The 24451-nt window shown below is 42.5% G+C and overlaps 1 protein-coding gene across 8 annotated transcripts in view; it reads right to left on the bottom strand.

Moving 5' to 3' along the window:
- Positions 1-24451, bottom strand: part of itprid2 (ITPR interacting domain containing 2) — a 210425-nt gene that overhangs the window by 36602 nt on the left and 149372 nt on the right. For all 8 annotated transcript variants that reach the window (XM_038789246.1, XM_038789249.1, XM_038789245.1 and 5 more), the window contains 3 exons: positions 8663-8748; positions 5366-6631; positions 4924-5001 (listed from right to left, as the gene is read on the bottom strand). In XM_038789246.1, coding sequence (XP_038645174.1) covers positions 4924-5001; positions 5366-6631; positions 8663-8748 — 1430 coding nt within the window. The remainder of the gene's footprint in view (positions 1-4923; positions 5002-5365; positions 6632-8662; positions 8749-24451) is intronic.

Raw genomic sequence — 24451 nt, forward strand, 5'->3', positions numbered from 1 at the left:
CTATACAACTGTAACATAACCTGCTGACTCTTGTACTCAATACCCCGTTCGATGAAGGCAAGCATGCTGTATGCCTTCCTGACCACTCTATCGACCTGCATTGCCACCTTCAGGGTACAATGGACCTGAACTCCCAGATCTCTCTGTATACCAATTTTCCCCAGGACTCTTCCATTGACCGTATAGTCCGCTCTTGAATTTGATCTTCCAAAATGCACCACCTCGCATTTGCCTGGATTGAACTCCATCTGCCGTTTCTCTGCCCAACTCTCCAATCTATCTATATTTTGTTGTATTCTCCGACAGTCCTCCTCACTATCTGCAACTCTACCAATCTTTGTATCATCTGTAAACTTGCTAATCACACCACCTATACCTTCGTCCAGATCATTTATGTATATCACAAACAACTGTGGTCCGAGCACGGATCCCTGTGGAACACCACTAGTCACCTTTCTGCATTTTGACACACTCCCTTCCACCAGTACTCTCTGTCTCCTGTTGCCCAGCCAGTTCTTTATCCATCTAGCTAGTACACCCTGAACCCATGCAACTTCGCTTTTTCCATCAACCTGCCATGGGAAACTTTATCAAACGCCTTACTGAAGTCCACGTACTACTTCCTTGGCATGCAATCTTCTACACACTTGCTGATGAAGTCTGTGACGGTGCTGGCGTACTCGTTTAGGTAGGCTGCTGAGTTCTTGAATATGGACCAGTCCACTGACTTCCAAGCAGTCGCAGAGGAGCTCTTCTGTTGCCTCGGACCAGCACTGCACGACCTTCTTAACTGGATTCTCCCTCTTAAGTCTCTGCTTGTATGCCGGGAGCAGGAGCAGCGTCTTCTGGTTCGATTTTCCGAAGTGCAGTGGGGGATAGATCAGTTGACGCCCTTGATGTTTGTGTAGCAGCGTTCGAGAGTGTTGTCACCCCTGTTGGGATAGGAGAGGTGTTGGTGGATCTTTGGCAGTACATTCTTGAGTTTGGCCTGGTTGAAGTCCCGGCCGTGATGAACAATGCCTCAGGGTATTCTGTTTCATTGTTATTTATAGTGTGTACAATTCATCAAGTGCCTTCTTCACTTCTGCCTGGCGTGGGATGTAGATTGCTGTGATGATAGTATAAGTGAACTCCCGTGGATAGTACTTTTGGCTGCACTTCATCAGCAGGTATTCCAGATCCAGGGAGCAGTATGTCACCAGGGTCTCCATGTCCAAGCACCAGCAGGGGTTGGTGAGGAGGCAAACCCCACAACCCTTGGCTTTGCCCGATGATGCAGTGCGGTCCATCGGTGTATTGGGAAGCCGTCAGGTTGTATGGCACAGTCTGGTAAGGCAGGGGTGAGCTATGTCTCTTTGGAACAGAGCAAACAGCAGTCTCTTACTTCCCTCTGGGCCCACTTGTCAGCCCAAGCCTGGTTATTATCCAGGTCTTGTTGTATTTGGACATGGACTACTTCAGGATCTGAGGAGTCACTAATGGTGAACATTGTGCAGTCATCAACAAACATTCCTGTCTCTGACCTTATGATGGAAGGAAGGTGGATGAAGCAGCTGAAGATATCTGAGCCCAGGACACTATCCTGAGAAACTCCTGCAGTGATATCCTGCAGCCAAGATGATTGACACCCAACAACCACCTTCATATTGTGCCAAGTATGACTCCAACCAGCAGAGAGTTTTCACCCGATTTCCATTGACTCCAGTTTTAATAGACCTCCTTGATCCAAACTGAGTAACGCTATGGGAACCCAATCTGGGGTCAGTGAACAGTTATTGCTCTGCATGTGCCCTTTGATATCACTGTTAATGACGCCTTTCATCACTTGTCCAAGTTATGTTTTTCAATTGATACATGGCACATTATAAAAATGTCCGGTTTTTGGACAGCCGGTTTGAGACTCTGTACCTGTATTTATTCCTACCCTGAGGCTAATGTGCCATTTACACAAAATTAATGATAGGCGCCATTCGTCTCATTCTTATTTTCACACAAAATCTGGCCCATTGATTTACCATTAGGAAGTATTTTTAGCAGTAGTCAGCAAAAATAGCTTCTACTTGGGAAAGAATTCTGGAAGAAGGCGCCATATACATTACAGTGACATTTTACACTATATGTTCTTTTTTTTTTTTTAAACTTGTTCTTGGGATATGAATGACATTGGCAGTATTGCTTATCCCTAATGACCTTTTGAGGGCATGAAGAGTCAATCATTATAGGGCTTCATTTTATATGAAGGCATTAGTTCTTCCCCCCGATCCTCCTAGCTGAAAAGTCAGGGGCTAGGCAGTCTCCAAGTAGCCACAAGCCAATTTTATAACCTATGGGCCATTAGTTGGCTAAGGGCAAGACTTCCAATCTATGATAGGTGAGAAGGCTCCTTGAACTGCTGTCAATCACATGGCCGGCAGCTCTCTAGTCCTAGTAGCGCCACCAGGAGCGGTGGCCACAGCTGGGATGGCTGGCAATATCGAACAGCAATTAGCAATGGAGGAGATGGATGAGAACAAGCCTTTTGCATGGGCCAGTCTGGCAGGCCTCAGCAAAGGGCTGGAATATCATTGTGATGGGTGGGTGAGTTGTTGAATAATGTGGGAGAGGGTGGTTGCTCAAACAGGATGGATGCAACTCCCACAAGTGTAGCCCACAAAAAGGCCACCATTGCAGCATGACATGGATACCTCCTGCCAGTGGTAAAATATCAGGTGTGGCAGGAGGAGTCCCTTAAGTGGCCATTAATTGGCCCAAGGGCTGCCCACTGCCACCACGCAGGTGATAAAATACCAGAAGTGGAAAAACAACAGGCATGGCAACAGTGTCAAGGCAGTAGATTTTGGCCATCCTCTGCCTGGGGATTTGGGGGAGAGAGGAGGGATGCAAAATCCCATCGATAGGCAAGAAACCAAAGTTCACGGGTAGACCAAACACATATGTCAGGTTCCTTCTATTACATTAGTGAACAAACTGGGCTTTTCCAACAATCCAGCTTTCTTAGTCATTTTGTTTTCCCGGTTTCAGCCCATAAATTGCCAAATTTCTTACATGTATTTTCACATCTTGACATGGTGAATTTAAACTTAAGACCTTGGATTGCTCATCCCATACTGTATCTTTGATTAAATTCATGTTTATAGAATGAGGATGTCGCTGGCTCATCACTAGTTGCCCTTGAGAGGGGGGGGGGGGGGGGGGGGGGGTTGAGCTGCCTTCCTGAACTGCTGCAGTCCATGTGGTGTAGGTACATCCACAGTGCTGTTAGAGAGGGAGTTCCAGACTTCTAACCCAGAGGCAGTGTGGGAATGGCGCTATATTTCCAAATCAGGATGGTGTGTGTATTGGAGGGGAATCTCTAGAGGTGCCGTTCCTGTGGTCCCATGTGTCTGGTATACTGGTACATCAGCAAGATGTTACATTGGTGCGTCCCTAAATAAAATGGAGAGCTTGTTGAACATTTATTTTTAAAAGGAAGGTGATGTCTGTTTAATAAAGATTTCCTTCAGTTCAATGCATTCACATCTCTCAAAGCAGAATTACATTTTTGCAACATTCACGAACATATGAAAACAATTAATCTAAAATAAGCACCATGCAAAATCTACAATTTAAAGAATTAAATGGACAAATAAAACCCCTCAAGTAGAATTATGTTGATAATTCTCCATTAAACTAATCACAGCAAAGACCTCTGTTGCCAGGTACAGTGTGTTATGGAATCTCTTTGAGAGAGTCACCCCAAATGTCTCATTTAGTTTCACTTTGCAGCTGATACCAGGAGCACAGCAAATTGTTTAAAGGGCCACAATTAAAGGTCTTCTCTTTCGACATATATGACTGGACATGAGTTTGGACCTAATTCCTAACTGCTCAAAATGGGAACTCTTTGGCACAATCTGTACTAATTTAGTGATCTTATTCAGATAAGTCATGGCACGGCTGCTATCACAAATGGAGAGCTTCCCAGTATTGCAGTAGTTCTTTGGAGGTTAGGGTTAAGGCACCTTTTGAAGAGCAGCAAGACTCTGCATTCAGTTCCTGTTTTATCCTAGACTGGGAATTTAAAAAAATAAATCTTGAGATTCAGGTTTCACTGGCAACATCTATTTATTGCCCAACCCTGGTTTCCCTTGAAATGGTCTTGGTGGGGCTACCTTTTTCAACCGCTTCAGTCTTTCTGGTGATGGCACACCAACAATTAAGTAAATAAAAATTCTATTTCAAACACAAATTCACAAAGCAGTTGTTTTATTTTCCCACTTGTCCAAAGTTTTCCTATTGTGCTATGAAAAGAGTTTTTGTGCTTTTGCTTGGTTATAGAGTCATAGATGTTTACAGAAGGAAACAGGCCCTTCGGCCCAGCTTGTTCATGCCGCCCAGTTTCTATCACTAACCAATCCCACTTGCCTGCATTTGGCCCATATTCCTCTATGCCCACTCTGCCCATGTAACTATCTAACTGCTTTTTAAAAGGAAAACATTGTACCCACCTCTACCACTGCCTCTGGCAGCTCAATCCAGATGCTCACCACCCTCTCTGTGAAGAAATTTCCCCTCTGCTCTCTTTTATATCTCTCCCCTTAATCCTCTAGTTCTGGACTCCTCTATGTTTGGGAAAAGATGTTGACTATCTATCTAATCTATGCTTCTCATTTAGTTAGGATCTACTGTTTCAGAACTAAATGATTAAGAACACAACTAATGGAAAATAAATTATTGGAACATGTACTGATGAACCAGTGTTATGAATGCCAGTCATCATAATGATCAAGCTGGTGATTAAGCTGGTACAATAGTCATGAAATGGGTCAACAAAACAACTGTTGCAGTCTACATCCATCCATTAACTAATATTTTTGAAGTATTGTGAAGAAAAGAAACATGAAAAAGTAACAGACTTTACATAAATTTTAAACGGCAACTTACTTCATATAAGGGTAAAAGGCCTAGTCTTGATGACGTATAGTAAGAGAAAGGGTGATCTCTGCCCTGAAACATTGGCAGCTGAAAACGAAAATGGTTTGATTAACAAGCAGAAATAATTAGAATGCCAAGAGATGGTTTTAAAATCTGCAGATCATATGTAGATTTAAGATGAACAATTAAGGGCAAAACTAAACAATCATAGTTTTAAAAAAATGTTTCGAAGGATCAACGTATCCATGTCAGGTTAATAAATGCGATAGCAGATCACTATTTAATATTCATTTTTGTGAAAGGAGGTGAACAGTTATTAATCTCCCAAATTATGCATTTCAGGAATGTGGTGTATATTCATTACCACTAGATATTGAAGCAAACAGCACCTCGAGACTTGTAGAGTAATCTTATTTTCCAGAATTCTTTAAATAAAATGATGCTTCATTACCCGAGGAAGATTCTGCACTGTGCTTCTAATCTCATCAAGGACTCTGCGGAGCTGTGATTCAATAGCAGATGGAGGATTTATTGGAATGTGATGATAGGAGTGTGCCATGGGTCTCTGAGGAGAGAAATGTCCGATAGGTGCTGTACAAGTTGCGCAAGTAGGTTCCATGAGGTTGGAAAGACTGCACATACTCCTGGCTCTCATGTGATCACACAGATATCGGCCTTGCCAATCTGAAGGAAGTGCATGAAGGGAACAGCAAGACTGTGTCAGATGTGCTGGCATCGGTAATGGCTCTGAGTGCAGCCTATGTTGTGGCATTTCATCATGCCTGTTCAAAGTGAACTGTGTTCTACTCTCTCTTTTTGCAGATGGGATGAAAAGCATTGATCGGCAACTTGACTGCTCATCTTCATCATTAACAGGCATCTCCTTTTCCCTCACAGCAGTATATTTATAGGTAAAAGTAGGTGAACTGCAACGCGAACCACTTTCCGGCATCAATTTCACACTTAATGTTGACACAACTCGCACTGGACTAAGCAGTGTAGTTGGGAGTGAGCTGGACCTTTGAAAAGTGGATCGCTTCATCTCTGCAAGAGATTCTTTCTTGGACATTCCCTCTCCCTCTCTCATTATTCGATCACTTGCTTTGGTCACTGGACGCCTTGCTCTTCCAGAGGTACTCGAGACAGAATATGTTTTTGTTTTAGCTCTCTCAAGGACTGTAGCAATTTTATCTATTGACGATGAGGAGAAGCTCATTGGTTCAGCAACATTTACATTTAAAGGATCAGGATCGGAATGCCAGCACAGGGCAGGATCCAAGCTGCTTTGCCTCAGTCCAACCCTATGATGCACAGAATATGTAGGAACATCACTCTCATTTTCACAGTTCATGTCACTTTCTGGGTACAGCGCCTCATAATCTTGTGATGAATATTCTTCGGCGGTAAAGCCCAATGCCTTTTGTTCACCTGGCTGGATAGAGCTGTCCACATCGGTAGCTTCTTTGCCGTCATTCTCAACCATTTCTTCTTCTTCATGTGAATTGAGCGCAGCATCAGGGATCAACGCTACTTTCAAATCTAAAATTGTTTCTTTAAGATCCAGAGTCATATTTTCCACTGGAGTTTGGAATGGAGTGAAAAACTGTTGGTCACAACTCAGAGGAGTCTTAAGGTCATCAATTAATGATGTGACTGTTGTCTCACTGTCACAGCTGTCAGCACTGCTTCCCATAGCTTGCAGGTAACCATCTGGTCCCTAGAATAGAGCACAAGGATTAAATGTGTGTGGGGGGGGGATGAATTCTGCTGAAACAATTAAATCAGTCAGTTACTGATTGCTTAAACAAAATGATTTTGTATCCAGTTAGACATTCAAAGTTTTTTTTTGCATCATTTCAACAAAGGGGGGGGGGGGGAGAATTAACACTTGGAAATGGATAAGTAAAGATCTTTTATGTTGTGACTGGTGCAGGTTTCGGAGCTGTCTAAAAAACAGAGGTCAGCTATGTACAATGCTGCTGTTGGTGTTCATAGATAAGATAAATTTAGTGTTCACAATGTGGAAAGCGTTGACACATTGGGCAAAAGAAACGCAGAACAAATCTGTCTCATTTCAGTAACTACGGACCACAAAAAAAAGTCTTCAGCCTCCAAATTTGTGGCAAACGTTCCCTGACAAATGCTTTCTATACCATAGGTCTTATTATTTAACAAGCTCAGGGGAATTCTTTCCTGGAATTGAAATGGCTGCTCAAGTTATTGATCAAACTGCTCATTTAAACAAAATCACTCACATCGCTGAGACATAGAGAAATAGTGTTATAGCAAAATAACACTAATCGTAAAATAAAGTTGGTTTTGGCTAAATTGCAGGTGACGTGCAAAAGATAAACCCTTAACTAACCAGAAAAGCCCCCAATGTTGATTTTAAATCTGACCAGTGTCTGGTTACGTTCCCTTGGCTTTCCCTCAATCCACTCAATAAAAACACCGCAGTTGTACACTGCTACAATTCAACTAAATTACCTGAAACTGCTACAAAAATATATTTACAACAATCAGCCATCCCAGGAATGTTATGGGCGAAAGCTAATCTTCTCATTTAAATAGATTGAATTACAGGGCGGAAAAATGCATAAAAAATATACATTTAAATTAAATAAATAACATGGGAATATTTATTTTACGATGGCTAATCTGAAGTCATATCTCAGCAGCCGTATCAAGACGCTGTGCAGAAACTTGGTGGTGGTGGAGGGGGGGGGGGGGGGGGGGGGGGGATTGAAACAACTGGCAAAAAATTTAGCATTCAGCAGCACCACAACGCCATTTGATCTATTGAAAAATAGCAAAAGATCCTAGAAACAAAGCATTAGGTGCAAAGTAACAAGAGGGTGAATAACGCAAGCTCCACCGAATCTGAATATGACACCAGACATGTGTCAACATAGCATCTGAGTCACAAGGGATGCAATAGCGAATACAGCTGTCCAATTTAAAAATCAATGTCGATTATTTTACAAATACCAGTACCTACTTTGCTTTTCAAGTTACTGAATATGTGACCTATAGCATCTGCTGCGTCTCAGTCACCAAAAAGGTCACAAGTAACCCCAGGTATATGTTTCAATTGCAGATAGAACAGATTTATTAGACATTAAAGATATTCTTAAAAGTCAAGAGGACGTGCATTAGAAATCTGATATTGTCCCTGGTATAATATGGCTAATTTAAATGGGTAATTGAAGTGGGTACACATTACAGATTAGGACACCTTTAGTAAACATCATGATGGTGTGGTAATTGGGTTATAATAGCAGGCCCTTAAAAATTATTAGTCAATTTGTTAAAAGGATATTTTATTTCAATGAATTGAATACTTGCTGATTTAAAATGATTGGAGATCCCAAAAAACAATGCAAAAACACAAATGAGTCTTTTCTTTCCAGATTTGATGGACCTGATATATATTTCCAGCGGTGAATTTTGCCTCAGTGTTACCAGGCTACAGGTGGACAAGAAACATATATATTTAGAAAAATATTTTCCCTTTCAATCTTATTTGAGGTTGTGGCTGCACTTTTCTCCTCTCTTTCCCAATATTTTTCCTTCTCCCTCCCTTTCAAATGTCAACAACATTCGAGAGCACAGAGAGGACACATCTCCTATTCCCTGGTTTTGACTGATAATCCTTTTGCATTTTCCTGAATACGCTACATAAAAAGGTAACGATCAATAAGTAAATCCATGCACAAAATTGTTTTAATTAAAGTAAAAAGTGTAATACCTGACACTGTCCAGCCAAGTCGGAAGATGGATCTTCTGCAAAGCCGCTACTATCAGAATGGGAACTGCCGGTCCTTGTAAAATGTTCTGAAAAGTACAGTAGCCCTGGTTAAATCTGAACCTCAATTAGTATGCACCCACACACAAAGCATGAGCTAGAAATGGAAATTGGGCCCTAAGAATTTATAATGTAAAAATGGAATGCATTGCGCAAAACTAAAACCAAATTAGTTTTAACCTGTAGGGCAAAAGTTGCATTAATTGTTCTGTCACTGTTTCTATTTTGGTGGGCTTATATCGACAAGGTAAGGTTTCACAGTTCAAATTAATTTTCAACTTAAGTTGTTTTGGGTGGCAATTTCAAAATATTCCATTTTATCTTGGCCTAGATGTATCCTATGCAGATTTCTTAATTTAAAGGAAAGCCACATCAATCAGAAACCATTCCTTCTTTATTTGTTGCACATTGCACATTAATAATCTGGCAATTCATATTTCTTTTGAGCCTAATTCATAACCTATTTCTGACATTGCTAAAGTAGCCCCAAAAAGCTTGGTTTCCTCCTTTGTATCTTCTCTTCCCTTCCTCTCAGCTATGATTGTCAATTCCTTCAAAATGACTGACAGCATCTCCTTGTGCAGGGCCGCTGAAGCGTGCATGAAGTAGGGCCTTCCCAGCATGCTTTGTAAACTCTGAAACGTGCTGGCTTAATGCAATAAAATCAAACGGCTACACAAGACTAGTAACATGACTCTTATTCCTGAGGAAGCTCCTTTGGAACTTCTTTGTTCTCTCAGTAGGGCACAGGACTACCCAGCTACCTGATGGGCATTGCTTTGCCTTCAAGCTCTATACTCATTCAATAGTCTTTCTCTTACTATGTTTGTACTCCTTTCAATTTTCCCCGCTCATGTTTTAAGAGGGACAAATTTAGATATGCTGTTACATATACTACCATTTCCTCCTTCCCTCCCGCCAGCCCCTACAGCTTTTGCTGAGATACAGCTTGCTTGGGTGGCAATTCTGCAGGCGTGTACCAGACATTGAGTGTTCACGACTTATTCTATCTTATAGGACATCATAGCCAAGCTTGGTTTTTATCTTCATCTGACATCGACATATTCACAGTTTCAGTGGGTAACATTGATAAAAATCATTGGAAGCAGAAATCCTTGTTGATCTTCTTCCGAACCAGAGTCACCAAGATCGATTGTAGCGCGCTCTAAACCAGCTAACTGACATGGCACAGTGTGTGGAATCTGATGTGCATGGTTCAGCTGTGCATCACCTTAAATCAGCTGGGTCATCCGAGGAGAGGCAAATCCTACAAATATTTTGGTCCAAATGAAGTTTAAACTTTGCCAAAATTAACTGATCTTTTGTTGATCATGAGTTAAAGTAAAATAATATAGGACAAGTGCTATATTTTGTTACATGATTGCAGCTTTACGGAACCAAATAAAGATGTGTGTATTCCTTTACATAAAAAGATCCATAAAGGCAATGAGAAACAGAAACTAAAAAAATTATTTGCAACCGTTTTAAGAGCACTTATGATCACAACACTAACTGGTTTTCCTTATGGACAAACATCTCTTAGTAGCAACATATGTTGACTGTACTGTAAAATGCAGTTATCTAACAGATTGCTTTAAAGTAATTTATATTAATTGTTACTTCGGACATTAGCAATTTTAAAATATTGTATCAAATAATCATGTTTTCTGAGCAAAGTACAATGAGGTGTTATCTGATTAGTTATGGTCATACAGAATGGGAGGGAATCTGTCAATTATTAACCAGGTTGCAAAACCAAAATCAATTCCACACAGCTCCAAGTTTACTTTGTCTTAAATGAAAAAAAAATTGCGTTGTAAGCACTGGACCCATCTGTTCCTTTTTTCCTCTAAACAAGTCACTTACAGTGCATGCTCAACAGCTCTTGTATTAATGAATGCGTCAGTAAATCTTATTCACACTCAAAAAGGGAACCAGCAACAGTTACATTAGAATTGAGTACAAAAGCAGGAACGTCTTTCTGCAATCATACAGGGCCCTGGTGAGGCCACACCTGGAATATTGTGTGCAGTTTTGGTCTCCTTACCCGAGGAAGGATGCTCTTGCGAGAGTGCAGTGAAGTTTACAAGATGGATTCCTGTGACATCGGGACTGACATATGAGGAGAGATTGGATCGTTTAGGATTGTATTCGCTTGAGTTCAGAAGAACGAGTGGCGATCTCATAGAAGCCTATGTGAAGGCACAGAAGGGTGTCCAGAACCAGGACTCACAGTCTGAGGGTATGGGGTAGACCATTTAAGATAGAGATGAGCAGAAATTTCTTCACCCAGAGAGTGGTGAGCCTGTGGAATTCATTACCACAGTAAGTAGTTGAGGGCAAAACGTTATATGTTTTCAAGAAGCACTTAGATATTGCACTTAGGCTGGAGGGGGCCAAAGGATATGGGGGAAAAGTGAATTAGGCTGTTGCGTTGGATGATCAGGCATGATCACCATGTTCATAATAAATGGCAGAGCAGGCTCCTATTTTCGATGTTCCTAACCATTGGATTGACCCAATTGTAAAATGCTCAACTTTCATCCTTCAATCGTGCCCTGCAAGAATATGTTGATATAAATGTTATGAACTCAAAGGTTTATTTACCAAAAAAAACTTAGTTGGTCCAAAGTACATGTCATGACCTAGGCTTTATTAAAATCAGATGCTTAGAAAGATCACAGCCTAGATATCCTCTGGCACCATGCCAGTTTTACACATGTAGAAAAGGTGCCTAAAGATCCAATATGGCAGGCAGCAAGCGTATGCTCCCATTGCAGGTTAGTGTGCTGCCTTCCAAACTGGTAAAAGTTCTTGCATTGGTGCCTGGGGCCCATGCCTGAAATAATCATTTGGCACTTTACATGCAAATAAGGGGAGGAATGCCTGTTTTATGCCCCCTTTTGAAAATTCATCAACTGCCAGCACCAACCCATGCATGCTTCTGTCGATATTCTTTGGCACTTGCCAGTGAAACCAACCATACTTTAAAGAACCCTAGAGGCTTCCTCCAGAAATACAATTTTTAGTAAAACAATAAATCGGGGCTCCACTGATGATCACCGCATACCCTCCCTGTCTCGGTTGCCATTCCAGACTCCATTTACAACTACAACCGATATCCATATTGACCAATATGGGGATTGGCAAGCTGCACCTGGGACCATGACTGACGGCTGCCGCTCCCATCAGCGAACCTATTTCCTGTGCTCCCTCCACTGACCTCATTGGATGCGGGCTGTGTGCTCAGCACCAAAATCATGGCCCAATTCGCGTTGACCCTACCTTTAGACCCAAATATGTAGATGGCGAACTCTTGGAAACAAAACCTTTGTTAAACTTTTTAAAAACTAATTCTGTTTTCTCCGTATCAAAATAGTATGTTATTAGATCTCACATATAATGACTGCATGCTGTTAGTGAATTGTTGGTCTTCATTATGTATAAACATTGAGTACAAAATAAACATGCTACACAAGGCAAGTGACATTGTATGTGGTTTGCCGGACTTAATCTAAAGTCAACAGGGATCTGCCGTGGAAGATGAGAAGTACTTAGTACAGAAGGAATGCACAATCAATAAAGCAAATAAAGGCTAACCAGTGATTGCAGAACAACGAGCGAACCTCAGATATGAAAACAACATATCCTAGGCACTCAGAGGTAATAAACACTTTTAGTATACTTAGGCAATCGTGCTTTCAGGGCTATATATATATTTTTCTGCTGTTCAAATTATAGCTAGCAAAAGACAAGTTGGGGTCACTGACTGTTGAGAGTAAAGTGTGGGGGGGGGGGGGGGGGGGGCTGGGGGGGGCTAGTGCATACTCAATCCCGAGTATAAAATCCCACCTGAACCAGGCAAATGTAAGACCTTTCCCAATACAAATTTGAACGTACCAGTGTAGAGATTCTGCTTTGGGCACATTCGGCAATTTAGGCACAAACTATGTTCAAAATTACACTGAATTCCACAAGTTATTATTTCAATTTCTGCTCAAATCTATTTCTATAATTAGAAACAAAGGTGGAATTTTCAGAGGTGGGAAATGTGGCTTGTTTCCTGCTGTAGAGGCCAACAGGAAACAATGACATACATTTATCCCAGACCACATTAATTATGCATCTAGGGGATTTGCGTCATAATTCGTGGCAGGGCGGGCTTGATGGCACGAGTCCTACCATCATATCCAGATGCCATATTGAAAAGGCGACCAGCATCACATTTGAAGAAACAAGGTGGATCTCCAGGAACACTCAGAGGCTGGATGGTGGACTTCCTCATCACATTGAATCGGAGAGATCCACCTGTAGATGCTCGTTCAACCCAGCTGATGTGGTGCTCAGGGCTCCAGGGTTGCTGATGGTCTCCATCCTGAATCCTGGAGGCCGCCTCAGGCATTGTCCAGGTGATTCCCAACTTCTGCATGCCACATTGCTCGAGACATGCTCCAGAATGATTTATTTTCCCGCTGACGTCATGGAGCATCAGAAGTTTTTTTTTGGGGGGGGGGGGTGGGGAATTCTGATTAGGCCTTTATGTGCATCCCATTCGCGGGACTCAAATACATTTCATGCTGGCCTCCAATCTGCCATGGTGGGTATTAGTGGATGTTCCCACAGGAAATTCACACTGGTACAAAACTGATTTCTAGACTCCTGCCGAATCTCTCCCGGGAGGCCCGTCATTAAACCTGCCAGCGGGGCCATGCAAGATTTTTGCCCAAAGTCTTTCATGATCAAATATTTTTGATCATTGTTTATTTTTTCCTTTATTCCTTTTTATTTCCAACATAAAAAATATTCAAGAGTGATAACCTAGTAGTGTTTGAATGATACTGATGGTTTATCTTAAAAAAAAAAGCATTTTAAATTAATTTTTAATGCAATTATCAGCACCTTTATTGGTCTTTAATGTTATCATCAATTTTTTTGTGTCATAATATCTTTGTCAATCTTTCCTTAGCTCTAACCTATCCTTGACCTTCCATTCTGCTCCACCTCCCTCCCCAACTATATAATTCGTCACATTTCTACCCCTCTTCGGTCTGAAAATGAGTCATTATGGACTTGAAACGTTAATAGTGTTTCTCTCTCCACAGATACTGCCACTGAGTTCATCCAGCATTTTCTATTTTTATTTCAGATTTTCACCATCTGCATTATTCCGTTCTTATTTTTAACGGATGCCTAGTCTACCACCGGTGAGCAACTTGACTTTCAATAACTAAACAACCTAAATCATGAAACAGAAACATGTAGTGATTTTGTTCGGGTACATAGTAAGTTTTAGTAATGAAAACACTTCTGTAATATTCAAACACTTTAAAATGATCTATTACCACCCTTGTGCCAAAACATAAACCTTCATTTTGAAGGTCTGCAAATGGGTGTAATTAGAGAAAACCCATGTACTCATCAATCCAATCAGTGTGTGCAGCCAGATTCTAAAGAAATGTTTATTTAAATAAGACAAAAGGTTGTTGAAAAGTCCATTTGTGCTGAATATTGGTGGCACTTGAAACTTCTTCCACTTTTGCTGTTGTGGGCAGATTTTGATTGAATTGCACTCAAAAGGTCAGCACAAATTTGCAGAAACATTACCCCAATATTCCTAAATTCTGTGCTACACAGCAAGAGGCAATCCACCTTCACCACATAAAAAATGTTTAGGATGGATGAACTGACTTGATTTAGGAGTGCTTTCATTTTTAATTTTTGTTGTGAGGGGGGAATGCTACTTTTGTGGTTATTTTAATTGCTTTATCTTTATCATGGTTTCAGCTGCCCAAGGCCAGGAAATCTCTTTTGACCAAACTTTTCATTATCTGCCCTAACATCCCACATGGATCAATGTCAAACTTTGTTTGATAATGCCCGGGAACTAACTTGGGACCTTATGACATTAAAGGCATTATACAAACACAAGTTGCTATTATTCTTATCCAAATAGTAGTTCACAGAAGAAATTGTGCTAAATAGTCAGTATGGAACTGAGCCAGGCATACATATGAAAAGGAAAAGGCCATGCAAATCCTTGAGCCTACTTCTGATTGATCAAATAGATCATTACTGATCAGTATTTTGACTACATTTACTTTCCTTTAATCCACATCCCTGGACATCCTCACCAAATAAAAGTCTGCTGATCCTAGCCTTGCAAATGAACTCAACACTCTTTCTTGGGTGCAATTCCAGAACTTCTTGATCCTTTGTATGAAAATGTACTCCCTGATCGCAGTTCCGAATGTACTAGCTCGAATTTAAAGATTGGGTGGTTCCATCAGAGGAAATAGGTCCCAAATTCAATTCCCAAGGCTAGACCTGATTTGCACAACTCAATTTAGTAATGGAACATTACAGTAGCCTCAGTGCCCCTCACTGGGGAGAGAAATCCGCTCGGGGGTTCCTAACTGGTAACTCCTGGTGGAAAATATATGCATGGGCATTGTGCAAGACCAATTTAGCTTTGGCTGTGACACTGCCCACAATAAGACTTTGTTTGACTCACATGCAAATTAGGCCTATTAACATAAGGTACAAAAGGAGAAGTTCAAGACCCACACAACTATACCTCATCATCAGTCAAAGGTTTCAGAGTGCAGGGGAGAAAGCATGATTACATCATCAGCTCTTGGCCAAATTACAAGAAATCAGACTGAGAATGCTGTACAGCAAGGAAGCAGAGTTGGGACACAGCAATATTACCAGCTTGGGGTCCAAAAGTTTAGACCACTTAGAATTTCTTTGAAGTTCCTCCCGTCTTTCGTCTTTATTCTCCTCGTTCCCTGCTCCTGGAGATGCCATGTTTGTTACTGTATCCCGTGCCTTCCTTCCGACTCTCATTTCCCTGCCTCCCCCCACTTCCCTGGTTCTCCTCTCTTGTCCCCTCTCTCTTCCCTCCCCCCCCTATGATTTATTTCCTCTTAGGTTTAGCTGTCTCCCCCACCTCTCCCGGTCTATCTCTCCCTCTCATGCTTTGCCGACTTTCCCCTGATTCTTGGTGACCTGGCTATTCTTCCGCTTGTTCATTGGCCACAAACAGGTCCCGGAACAATTGCGTGAATGGCTCCCACGTTCTGTGGAAGCCGTCGTCTGACCCTCGGATGGCAAAATAGATTTTCTCCATTTGGAGATATTCTGCCAGGTGTACAGAGTTGCTGTTGTTGAGCTGGTGCACAATACCCTACCAGTTATTCTGTTTAATTTTTTATTGTTTATTTTATTAATTACTATTTTCTTTTCTTTGGTATGTTTGGATGTGCCCTTCTCTTCTATATACGTGTGTGTACATATATATATATATATATATATATATATATTATATGTGTACATATCGGTAAACATACTTTGTTCAAACACCCAATAAAAAACATTTATAAAAAAAACAATTTCTTTGAAGGAGCACAAGAAATGTCTACTTTGAGGATTAAGAATTTTTTGAAAACCTACAATTTGATTCTGAGAGAGAATTGGAGGGGGCATCGGAAACCTATTTCGAAATCAAACCTGCAAATGTTTGCTACAATTTTCAAACATTACCAAAAATGATGAAAACTGTTGTATTTTTTGGAATCTCTTTATTAAAACCGGAAGTACTATTTATGCTTTTCTTAAGATTTTAGTTAAAACCAGCCAGCTTGTTTATTATGGTGATGCAAATACAACATGAAAATGTATTTAAATGGATTGTTATGAACAATCCCAATATTTTTATGATTTCTATACAAGCCATGAGTTTTCCCACCAACTCTAACGACAGGGCAGCGCACTTCTCCATTTGAACCAAATGATGGCAGCATCCACAAGGCTATTAAGCATCCATGACAGAAACATGCACGCGATTAAGTTTGGGATGGTAAACATCTCATTCTGCAGTATTTTAAATTAATTTAAGATGCAATTTTTAGAATGAATTGATTCATAGCATAAATAGTATTGCTCAGAATGTAGGTAAATGTTCTAGCTTTATACCTGAATACTTTTCAACTACTTTAAACTCCAGCATCTATTCTACAGGTCTGACAGAGCTTTAATAAAACAATAATTATGAGAGAACATGAGAGCGAGAAAATCCTATTAAAACTGGTGAAGTGGACATACAGAACTCTTCTGTATTGAGCCTGGAGAAATCACAAGTTTACAATGTTAAAGAAATCCTGAACTAGCATTACTTAAGAAGCAGCTAATTTTCATTTGAGGCGTAAAGTTATGGCTTGTTGCAGATGTGGATTTTCTTACATAATTCACATTTCTTTGTTAGGACAGTAGCAGAGAACTAACGGTTGACAGAGTTTTATAGGAGTACCTGAATATTAAAGGATTAACTAGAAGTACAAACATATCCAGGCTCGTTGCAGCTGCTTCAGGAGAACCTGCCCCAAGCTGTTCGATTTTAACTCTGTGTGGATGGGGGTAGGATGGAGTCTGGCTTGCTGATCCCAGGAACAATAGAAATGCAGAGGCAAGCCCTGCGTGGGGAACACTGTCTTGGGTGTGGGAGAAAAGGCTAACCTGTAAAGAGTTCATGCTGTGAGCCAGGAAGTTGACAACAGTGCTCCTGGTCCTGGGAGGAGACATTGATCAGGATTCCAGGTGAGTGCTAATTGTAATATTTTCCTATCTAGTTGCTCACACTAGAGCAGATGGTTCACCATGGACTTTCCATTAGAAAATGCTGAGAATACTGCTCCCTCTTCACCTTGAAGGTTCAAAAAGCTTCACAAAACACAATCTTGGAGATATTGGCTGCATCAGCTACTCACGACACGCTGATTCAAATTAGGATAATGCCTCAGCGGGTGTCAGTTATGCACCACATAAAGAAACTTTGCTCTTCCTCCTACCCGCTTTCCACCCATCTCCCAGGGTATGGCCATGCAATTGAGTCTTGCCCAGGTCGCTCACAACTGCACTCATTGGCAAACCAGTGCGATTCCGAGGAAGCAGGCTAGCAGGGTGGTTAGTGATCAGGAGTACAACATGGCATCTGTGAGTGACAGGAACAGATGCCAGGCCATCCTGTATTCCCCATTTATCCCCCAGCCCAATGCGAGGTATTCTTGAGCTAGAGAATATTGTATCAGCATGTAAGCAGACATACGTTATGTGGGAGACGAATTGAAGCTGGAAGCCTTACGTACCCATGTTTTTTTTTTAATTGTCATGTCAAAATGTCACAGAGAAGGCCAACTGGTGAAGCAGTCAGAGAAATTGCACCCTGTTTCAGTGACCAGGACTTCCAGATCCAGAGATGCCAGCGAACAGCAAGTCCAAGTGGCCAGTGGAGCCCATAGACCGCGCGCGACCAAGAGAGCAACAGAGGACCGTGCCAGATCTTGGATACAGTGCAGAAGGAGATTCCAACACCTTCTGAATTCTGTTTGGCAGAAGCACCAGGAAATCCCTGTGATGAATAACAGCTGGAAACTAGACCATGGACGGCAGACCTGGCACATACCTCTCCGTAAGCATGAACACTTGTGTGTCTAAAACGTTCCTGTAGGTATACACAGTTTTTAGGTTGAAATGTGACAGTCCATTGTGATGCACTGCCACATTCAAGAGCTTTATCCCTGGCAGTGCTATATAATGGGCTATTATCACAAAGGTTATCTTTATAGGACGGGAGCGCCAGGGAGGTGGTACAGATAGATGGTGTGTCTGTAAGTCTACGGGTGATTCGAAACACTGAAGGTGCAGCTATATTTTATTTTATTTGTTTCTTTAAAATTTACAGTACCCAATTATTTTTTCCAATTAAGGGGCAATTTAGCATGGCCAATCCACCTACCTTGCACATCTTTGGGTTGTGGGGGTGAAACCCATGCAGAAACGGGGAGAACGTGCAAACTCCACATGGACGGTGACCCAGGGCCGGGATTTGAACCCAGGTCCTCAGCGCCACAGGCAGCAATGCTAACCACTGTGCCACCGTGCTGCCCTGGTGCAGCTATGAAGGTAGCCAGAATGTCCTCCTGGCTTGTTGTCGGGGATGGAGAATTGCACGTAGCAGGTGCTAAATATAAGAATAAGCTTTATTGTCACAAGTAGGCTTACATTAACACTGCAATGAAGTTACTGTGAAAAGCCCCTAGTCGCAACATTCCGGCGCCTGTTCGGGTACACAAAGGGAGAATTCAGAATGTACAAATTAGGGTTGTCGAAGCACTTTGGAACATGCTGTTAATGGTGGAAGTGACCCTGTCACTGCACTAGTTGGAAGGGGCTTTGGTATGAGAAGAGTGAGATGGTTGGGTTGAATGTAAGGGCACCACATTTACGGTTAAAAACAATGGCCTGAATCCAAGTGTCCTTGTCAGGGACTAGGAATATCAAGAGCTAACTATAATTACCTAATTTTATGTTTTACGCAGGTTCTAGTTGCACTTGCTTAACAAACCCCCCCACCACCATCACCACCACCAGGCTGTCTCATCCCTCAGGCATCAGGAGAACGAAGAGACATCTGAGAGGCAGTGTCGCATCTGACCAGCCCACACTCCACCAACACAGAGACTAGCACATCAAAGAGATGTAGCGGGCATTTAGAGAGTCATCAGAGAGAGGGGGAAGCATAACATGCAAAACACTGGAACCCAGAGGTTAGGGGTTGTTTATCACTGGAGTTCTCATCATTGTCCAGTCCGAGCAGCAATAGAGTCAGGCCTGAAAAACTGGTTTTAAGTTGGTCAACCACAAAACTGCCCGAAAGTCTCTCCCACTCCCAGCAACCGTTAGTTTGTTTTTAAAAAATGGTCAGTTGCTGAGAGTGGGAACTGCTTGCCCAGCAGTGATCAGAGGAGCAGTACTAGAAATGACAGAGCTGCTTCTCCAATCACAGATCCCTTTGAGCTTTTTCAACTGGGCAGCCTTGGAGAAGATTTCTACAGGACAACCATTATCAGTATGTGGTAAAGTTGCAGGACTGGTGCCCAACATTCCCAGCTAGATAATAAATGTGTTGGCGTAAGTAATTGTTTGCACACCTATTATAAATCATTAGGGTTTTCAGCATCATCAAATTCACAGGTCTAAAAGGTTAAGAGATGTCACTCTGTTCTTTTTAGTTATGTATGTAACAGAACAGCACTTTCCTTCTGCTCACAACAGATACATTCAACGGAACAACCCTGCGTTATCCCTAGTGGCCTCTTTTATTTTAATTGCAGAATTTTAATCTGACCATTTTTGCAGCTCCTAACATTTCCAAAATAGTAAAATAGAATATCAATTACTTTGAAAAAGTTAAAATAATACACTGAAACAGCAAAAGGAATGTTCCTGTATTAATAATGATATTCCATTAGAGTTCACCAATGCTTCTAATTGTTGGGTTTTTAATCCTTTTGGCTTTTCTGACAAGCCATTTCTCGAACAAGGGATATACTTGTTTCGCAGAACCTTTGAATCAATAGAAAACCCACACATACTGCCTGCAACTTGCATTTCCAATCCAAACGCCATCCCACAGTAAAGGCTGAGGTCACCAGCTCACTGGTAGACAGAGTGTTTTCATTCCTGGGAGGCAAACCCGTCAGGGAAGCAAGCACCACAGCACATTCAGGAAGGATATCTTACAGAGAACCGGGATCCCACTTAATCTGTGGAGCAGGTTTATTCACCATCATCAAAGTAAAACTGCACCCCTAGCCTAGCAAAGGTCACTTTGGACACATGTGGGGGTGAGAGTGAACTTGGTTATAAACAGGAACAATTCATTTAGCTTCCCATTATGCTACACCCCCAATATTAACCTTTATTGAAGTAGGTGGGACGCAAAAGGAAGCGACATGAAAAATGGGTGACTCATCAACTCTCTTCAAACCTTCTCAGAGGAGGGAGCTTATGTAGCAGGAAGTGAATGAAACTATTCCTCCTCCCCTCCCTCTTTTCTTTTTACCTCTTCAACAATGAAGCAATGCGAGTTGCAGCATGGAGAGGGATCTTCCTTTTCCATAAAGAACAGGTGGCCGAAATACACAAAACTAAACCCGAAAGGTTTTCTTGTAAACTGGGCTGCACGTGTGGAATCCTTCCGCCAGAAATGAATTCTTTGTCACCATGTACATATAATGCAATCTGCAGAACATGTTAATGACACAGTCACCAAAATCAGTGTCATAGTCCAGCATTTAATGCCCATCCCTAGTTGCCCTTCAGAGCCGACTTCTTGAACTGTGCTGTTAGGGAGGACATTCCAGGATTTTGCCCCAGCGACAGTGAAGGAACGGCAATATATTTCCAAGCCAGGGTAGTGAGTGACTTGGAGGGGAACCTCCAAGTGGAGGATGCCTGGAAGAGGGGAAGTATCAGGGTCCATGATGTCTCTCCCTGGCCCAGGTTATCACATGGTGAATGGCACCACACCAGTGTGCAGGAGGTGGTGTCTGAGTCAGAGACATCAGGAGGCGGAGGAGGAAGGGACGTTGCGATGATGCCCCAATAGGCATTGAGGAGGTTTCAGGAGCCCCCTTTTGGGGAAAAGTTCTTGATGCATGAGCAGATGTGCAGACATATGGCGGAGTTCCCTGAGACAGGATGAGTTCACAGACTTCCGAGCTCGACTTTATCTCAGGGCTCGAACACAAGAACTCAAACCACAAGAGAATGACCAATCTCGTGGAGAGGCACATGCAGCAGCACTGAGGGTGGATGCAAGAGCCGCGTAACTCCCTGAGTACAAGGTTCAGTCAGTAACCTGGCGAAGCTCAGAGAACAAGTAATGATCTCCATAGAATTTATAAGGAGCTGCGTACTCTGAAAAGGACAGTCGCACTGGTTGCTGGGATGGATGGCCAGGTTCCAGCTCCAGCTAACCCACCTGAAGGTCAACCTTGGCTAAAGGAAGTTAGCAAAGAGGATGAAGATTTTTAGAGCATCACAACAACCCCATTTTCCTCTAACTCCCCAGCTCCTCCTCCAGAGCCCTCATCTGCACTACACACCCCAGTGATAATCACTGCCCCTGGGGAAAGGTACATGTTGCAGTCTGAGGTAGGTCTCCAATGGATTCAGGCACAAAGCCAACTACCACATTCCTCAATGCCATTTGGCAGGAGAGCCGAGCGGCCTACCTCCACCTCCTCTGAGGCAGTTTTGGAGGGGGCAAGCACAACATAGAATTTTTGAGAACATGTAGCCTCGATCACCTGTTTTTACATAATGTCACTTTAAGATCACAATCAATCAATATATAATGCACATATATAATGCAAAGAATGTTTTGGTCTGTTTTTGTATAGTAATACCCCCAATTAGGATATTAACAGAAAAGTCTGAAGTTCTTATCATTGGCACAAGAGATAGCATTCTGAATCCATATTTCAGCAACACCATCAGGAGCAAGGGTGTGTCCAAGCATACACTGCAATGGGGAGACTGGTTCATTATCCAGAACTTCAGATAAGGTAGTAAAACACCAATGGTTGCGTGGATTGAGAGGTTACTTACAGCATTTGTTGGCCAATGATTGCTTCTGAGGGAGGGTCAATGGCCAGACTCGATGATCAAATCCAATTGATCAGGTGCACTTCAAGCACGCGTGCTGGGTCAAAGGCAGTCATCCTCATGCGATTGTTATGTAGTTACTAAAATAGATTCCCCACATGACAAGATGCCAGGTATGCTCCAGGAAAGCATGCTTGTGTGGTATTGTCCCTGCAACTTGGTGGTAGAGTTTATGGGTTCACAGGGAATCTGGGTGTTTGGCACCACTGCATGTCACACACTGCTGCCACTGGTGGTGGAAGGATAATGTGAGGTAGTTGAAGGAGCAGCAAATACACACATGACATTAACCTGCACAAAGTGTAGTTGCTATAGTACTGTTGGCACATCTGCAGGTTGAGTGTCTTCAGTTGTACTTCCTACTGGCACTCTTGGCATAGTGGACATGGTTTAACTGGGCAGCAAGTTCATGTTTTCTCTGGCTCTTCAAAAATCTCTTAACATAAATATGCATGGTTTGCATTGTAAAGGTTTCTCAAGGTGTATTCATGGAATATATTGAGGCTGAGGGTCATGATGGTCATGGTTTCAGCCATGTTGATGACACCGACTTTTACATGTCCTGTTGGTTTTCTCTCTACTTGGGGATGGACATTTCACTGAAGAAATGTGGCTTCCATGTTAAAGATCAACGATGTGGTTCCTGCTCCATGGGAACTGACTGATGTACTTATGCAGAGGTGAATCTGCTCTTTTCTAAGAGGTTTCGGTCAATTTCCACATTCTGTAAGGAATTGGCCATGGGCATATGGGCCTGCCCCTCAGTTGGTCTCCTGCTGCCGGCCTCCTCCCTCTACTCGTCATCTCCCTTACCTTCGACGGAGGCCTCCTGAGCTAACTATAATGGCAGCTACTTTCCCTTCTGATTGTAGGCCCTTTCACTGCAGTTTGGAGCACACCATGACTATTCTGGAGACTCTTGCATGGGAATACAGGAGTGATCCTCCAGAATGGTCAAGGCATTTGAAGCATATCTTCAAAATTCCAATATCCTGTTCAATGGCGTTGCTGCTCTGCACATGGCTGCTATTGTAGAGACATATGGGGTCTGTCCGAGGGCACCTAAAGGGGGTCATCAGCCACCTCCTCCCCAGAAGCTCATCACTGGTTTGTGTTTAGTCTGGAGAGCTGAGGAGCTATGAATTCCTGAGCATAAACGAGTCATGACAGCTTCCTAGATAATGCGAAAATACATGCAGGAACAACTTGTTGTGGTCATGCACCAACTGATTAGTGAGGGAGAAGATTTCCTGTTAATAAAAGTATCCGACTGATGAACTGATGGTGACAGGGTGCAGTCTACAGGTCTCTGTATTTGAGGGAAGCCTATTTTCCAGAAGCTCCTGGTGTCCTGCGTCTTTGCCGACACATCCATTGACAAGCAAGTTTATGTCTGCCCCCACCTGAACAAGAGGACTGTAAAGTACTGTGGGGAGCTGACTGAAATGCCACAGACCCCGGCAACAATCCGGTTGCATAAAGATTGAGAGCCAATGTCACCTTGAGTAGCAGGGCATAGTGATCTGTAGACTGTCATGCCAGATCTTGCTGCATTTTGGCACATGTGTCTACAATCATTTCCCTGGATACCTCCAGCCTTCACTGGTTCTCCGTCATGTCCAGATATGACCTTCAGATTCAGTATACCCTCACCTTGGAGTAATAATATCTTGTGGCTCTTCTACTCCCTGGTACACGCTGCCCTGCTTCTAACTCCTGGCCTTATTCCTTGGCTCTGTCCGGATAGCCCTCCCGTTCACATGCCGGTCTGGCCCATTTACAAGACGGTGTCATGTACTCTGGGCACTCATCCCCTTACTGAGCCGGGCATCCCATCCTTCCTCCTACATAGAACATAGAACATAGAACAGTACAGCACAGAACAGGCCCTTCGGCCCTCAATGTTGTGCCGAGCCATGATCACCCTACTCAAACCCACGTATCCACCCTATACCCGTAACCCAACAACCCCCCCCTTAACAACCCACCCCTACCTGGGTGCCCCGATCAGGGAACTGTATTGCAAGGCCAAAGAGATATAGCCTTGCAAGGCCACAGACCCTACCCTCCAACTTCCATCGGTGTTAGCCACATATCTGTATTTGTGGTCCTTTTGTTGCATTTCTTAAGCTGTATTGCCGTCTCCAAAAATGTTGCAGGCCTTTACAGAGATGTTAAAATGGCTTTAAAACTTTTCTACAAAAATCGGGTTCTGAAAAGGCA

Source organism: Scyliorhinus canicula, chromosome 2, assembly GCF_902713615.1.
Source record: "Scyliorhinus canicula chromosome 2, sScyCan1.1, whole genome shotgun sequence".
Classification (NCBI taxonomy): domain Eukaryota; kingdom Metazoa; phylum Chordata; class Chondrichthyes; order Carcharhiniformes; family Scyliorhinidae; genus Scyliorhinus; species Scyliorhinus canicula.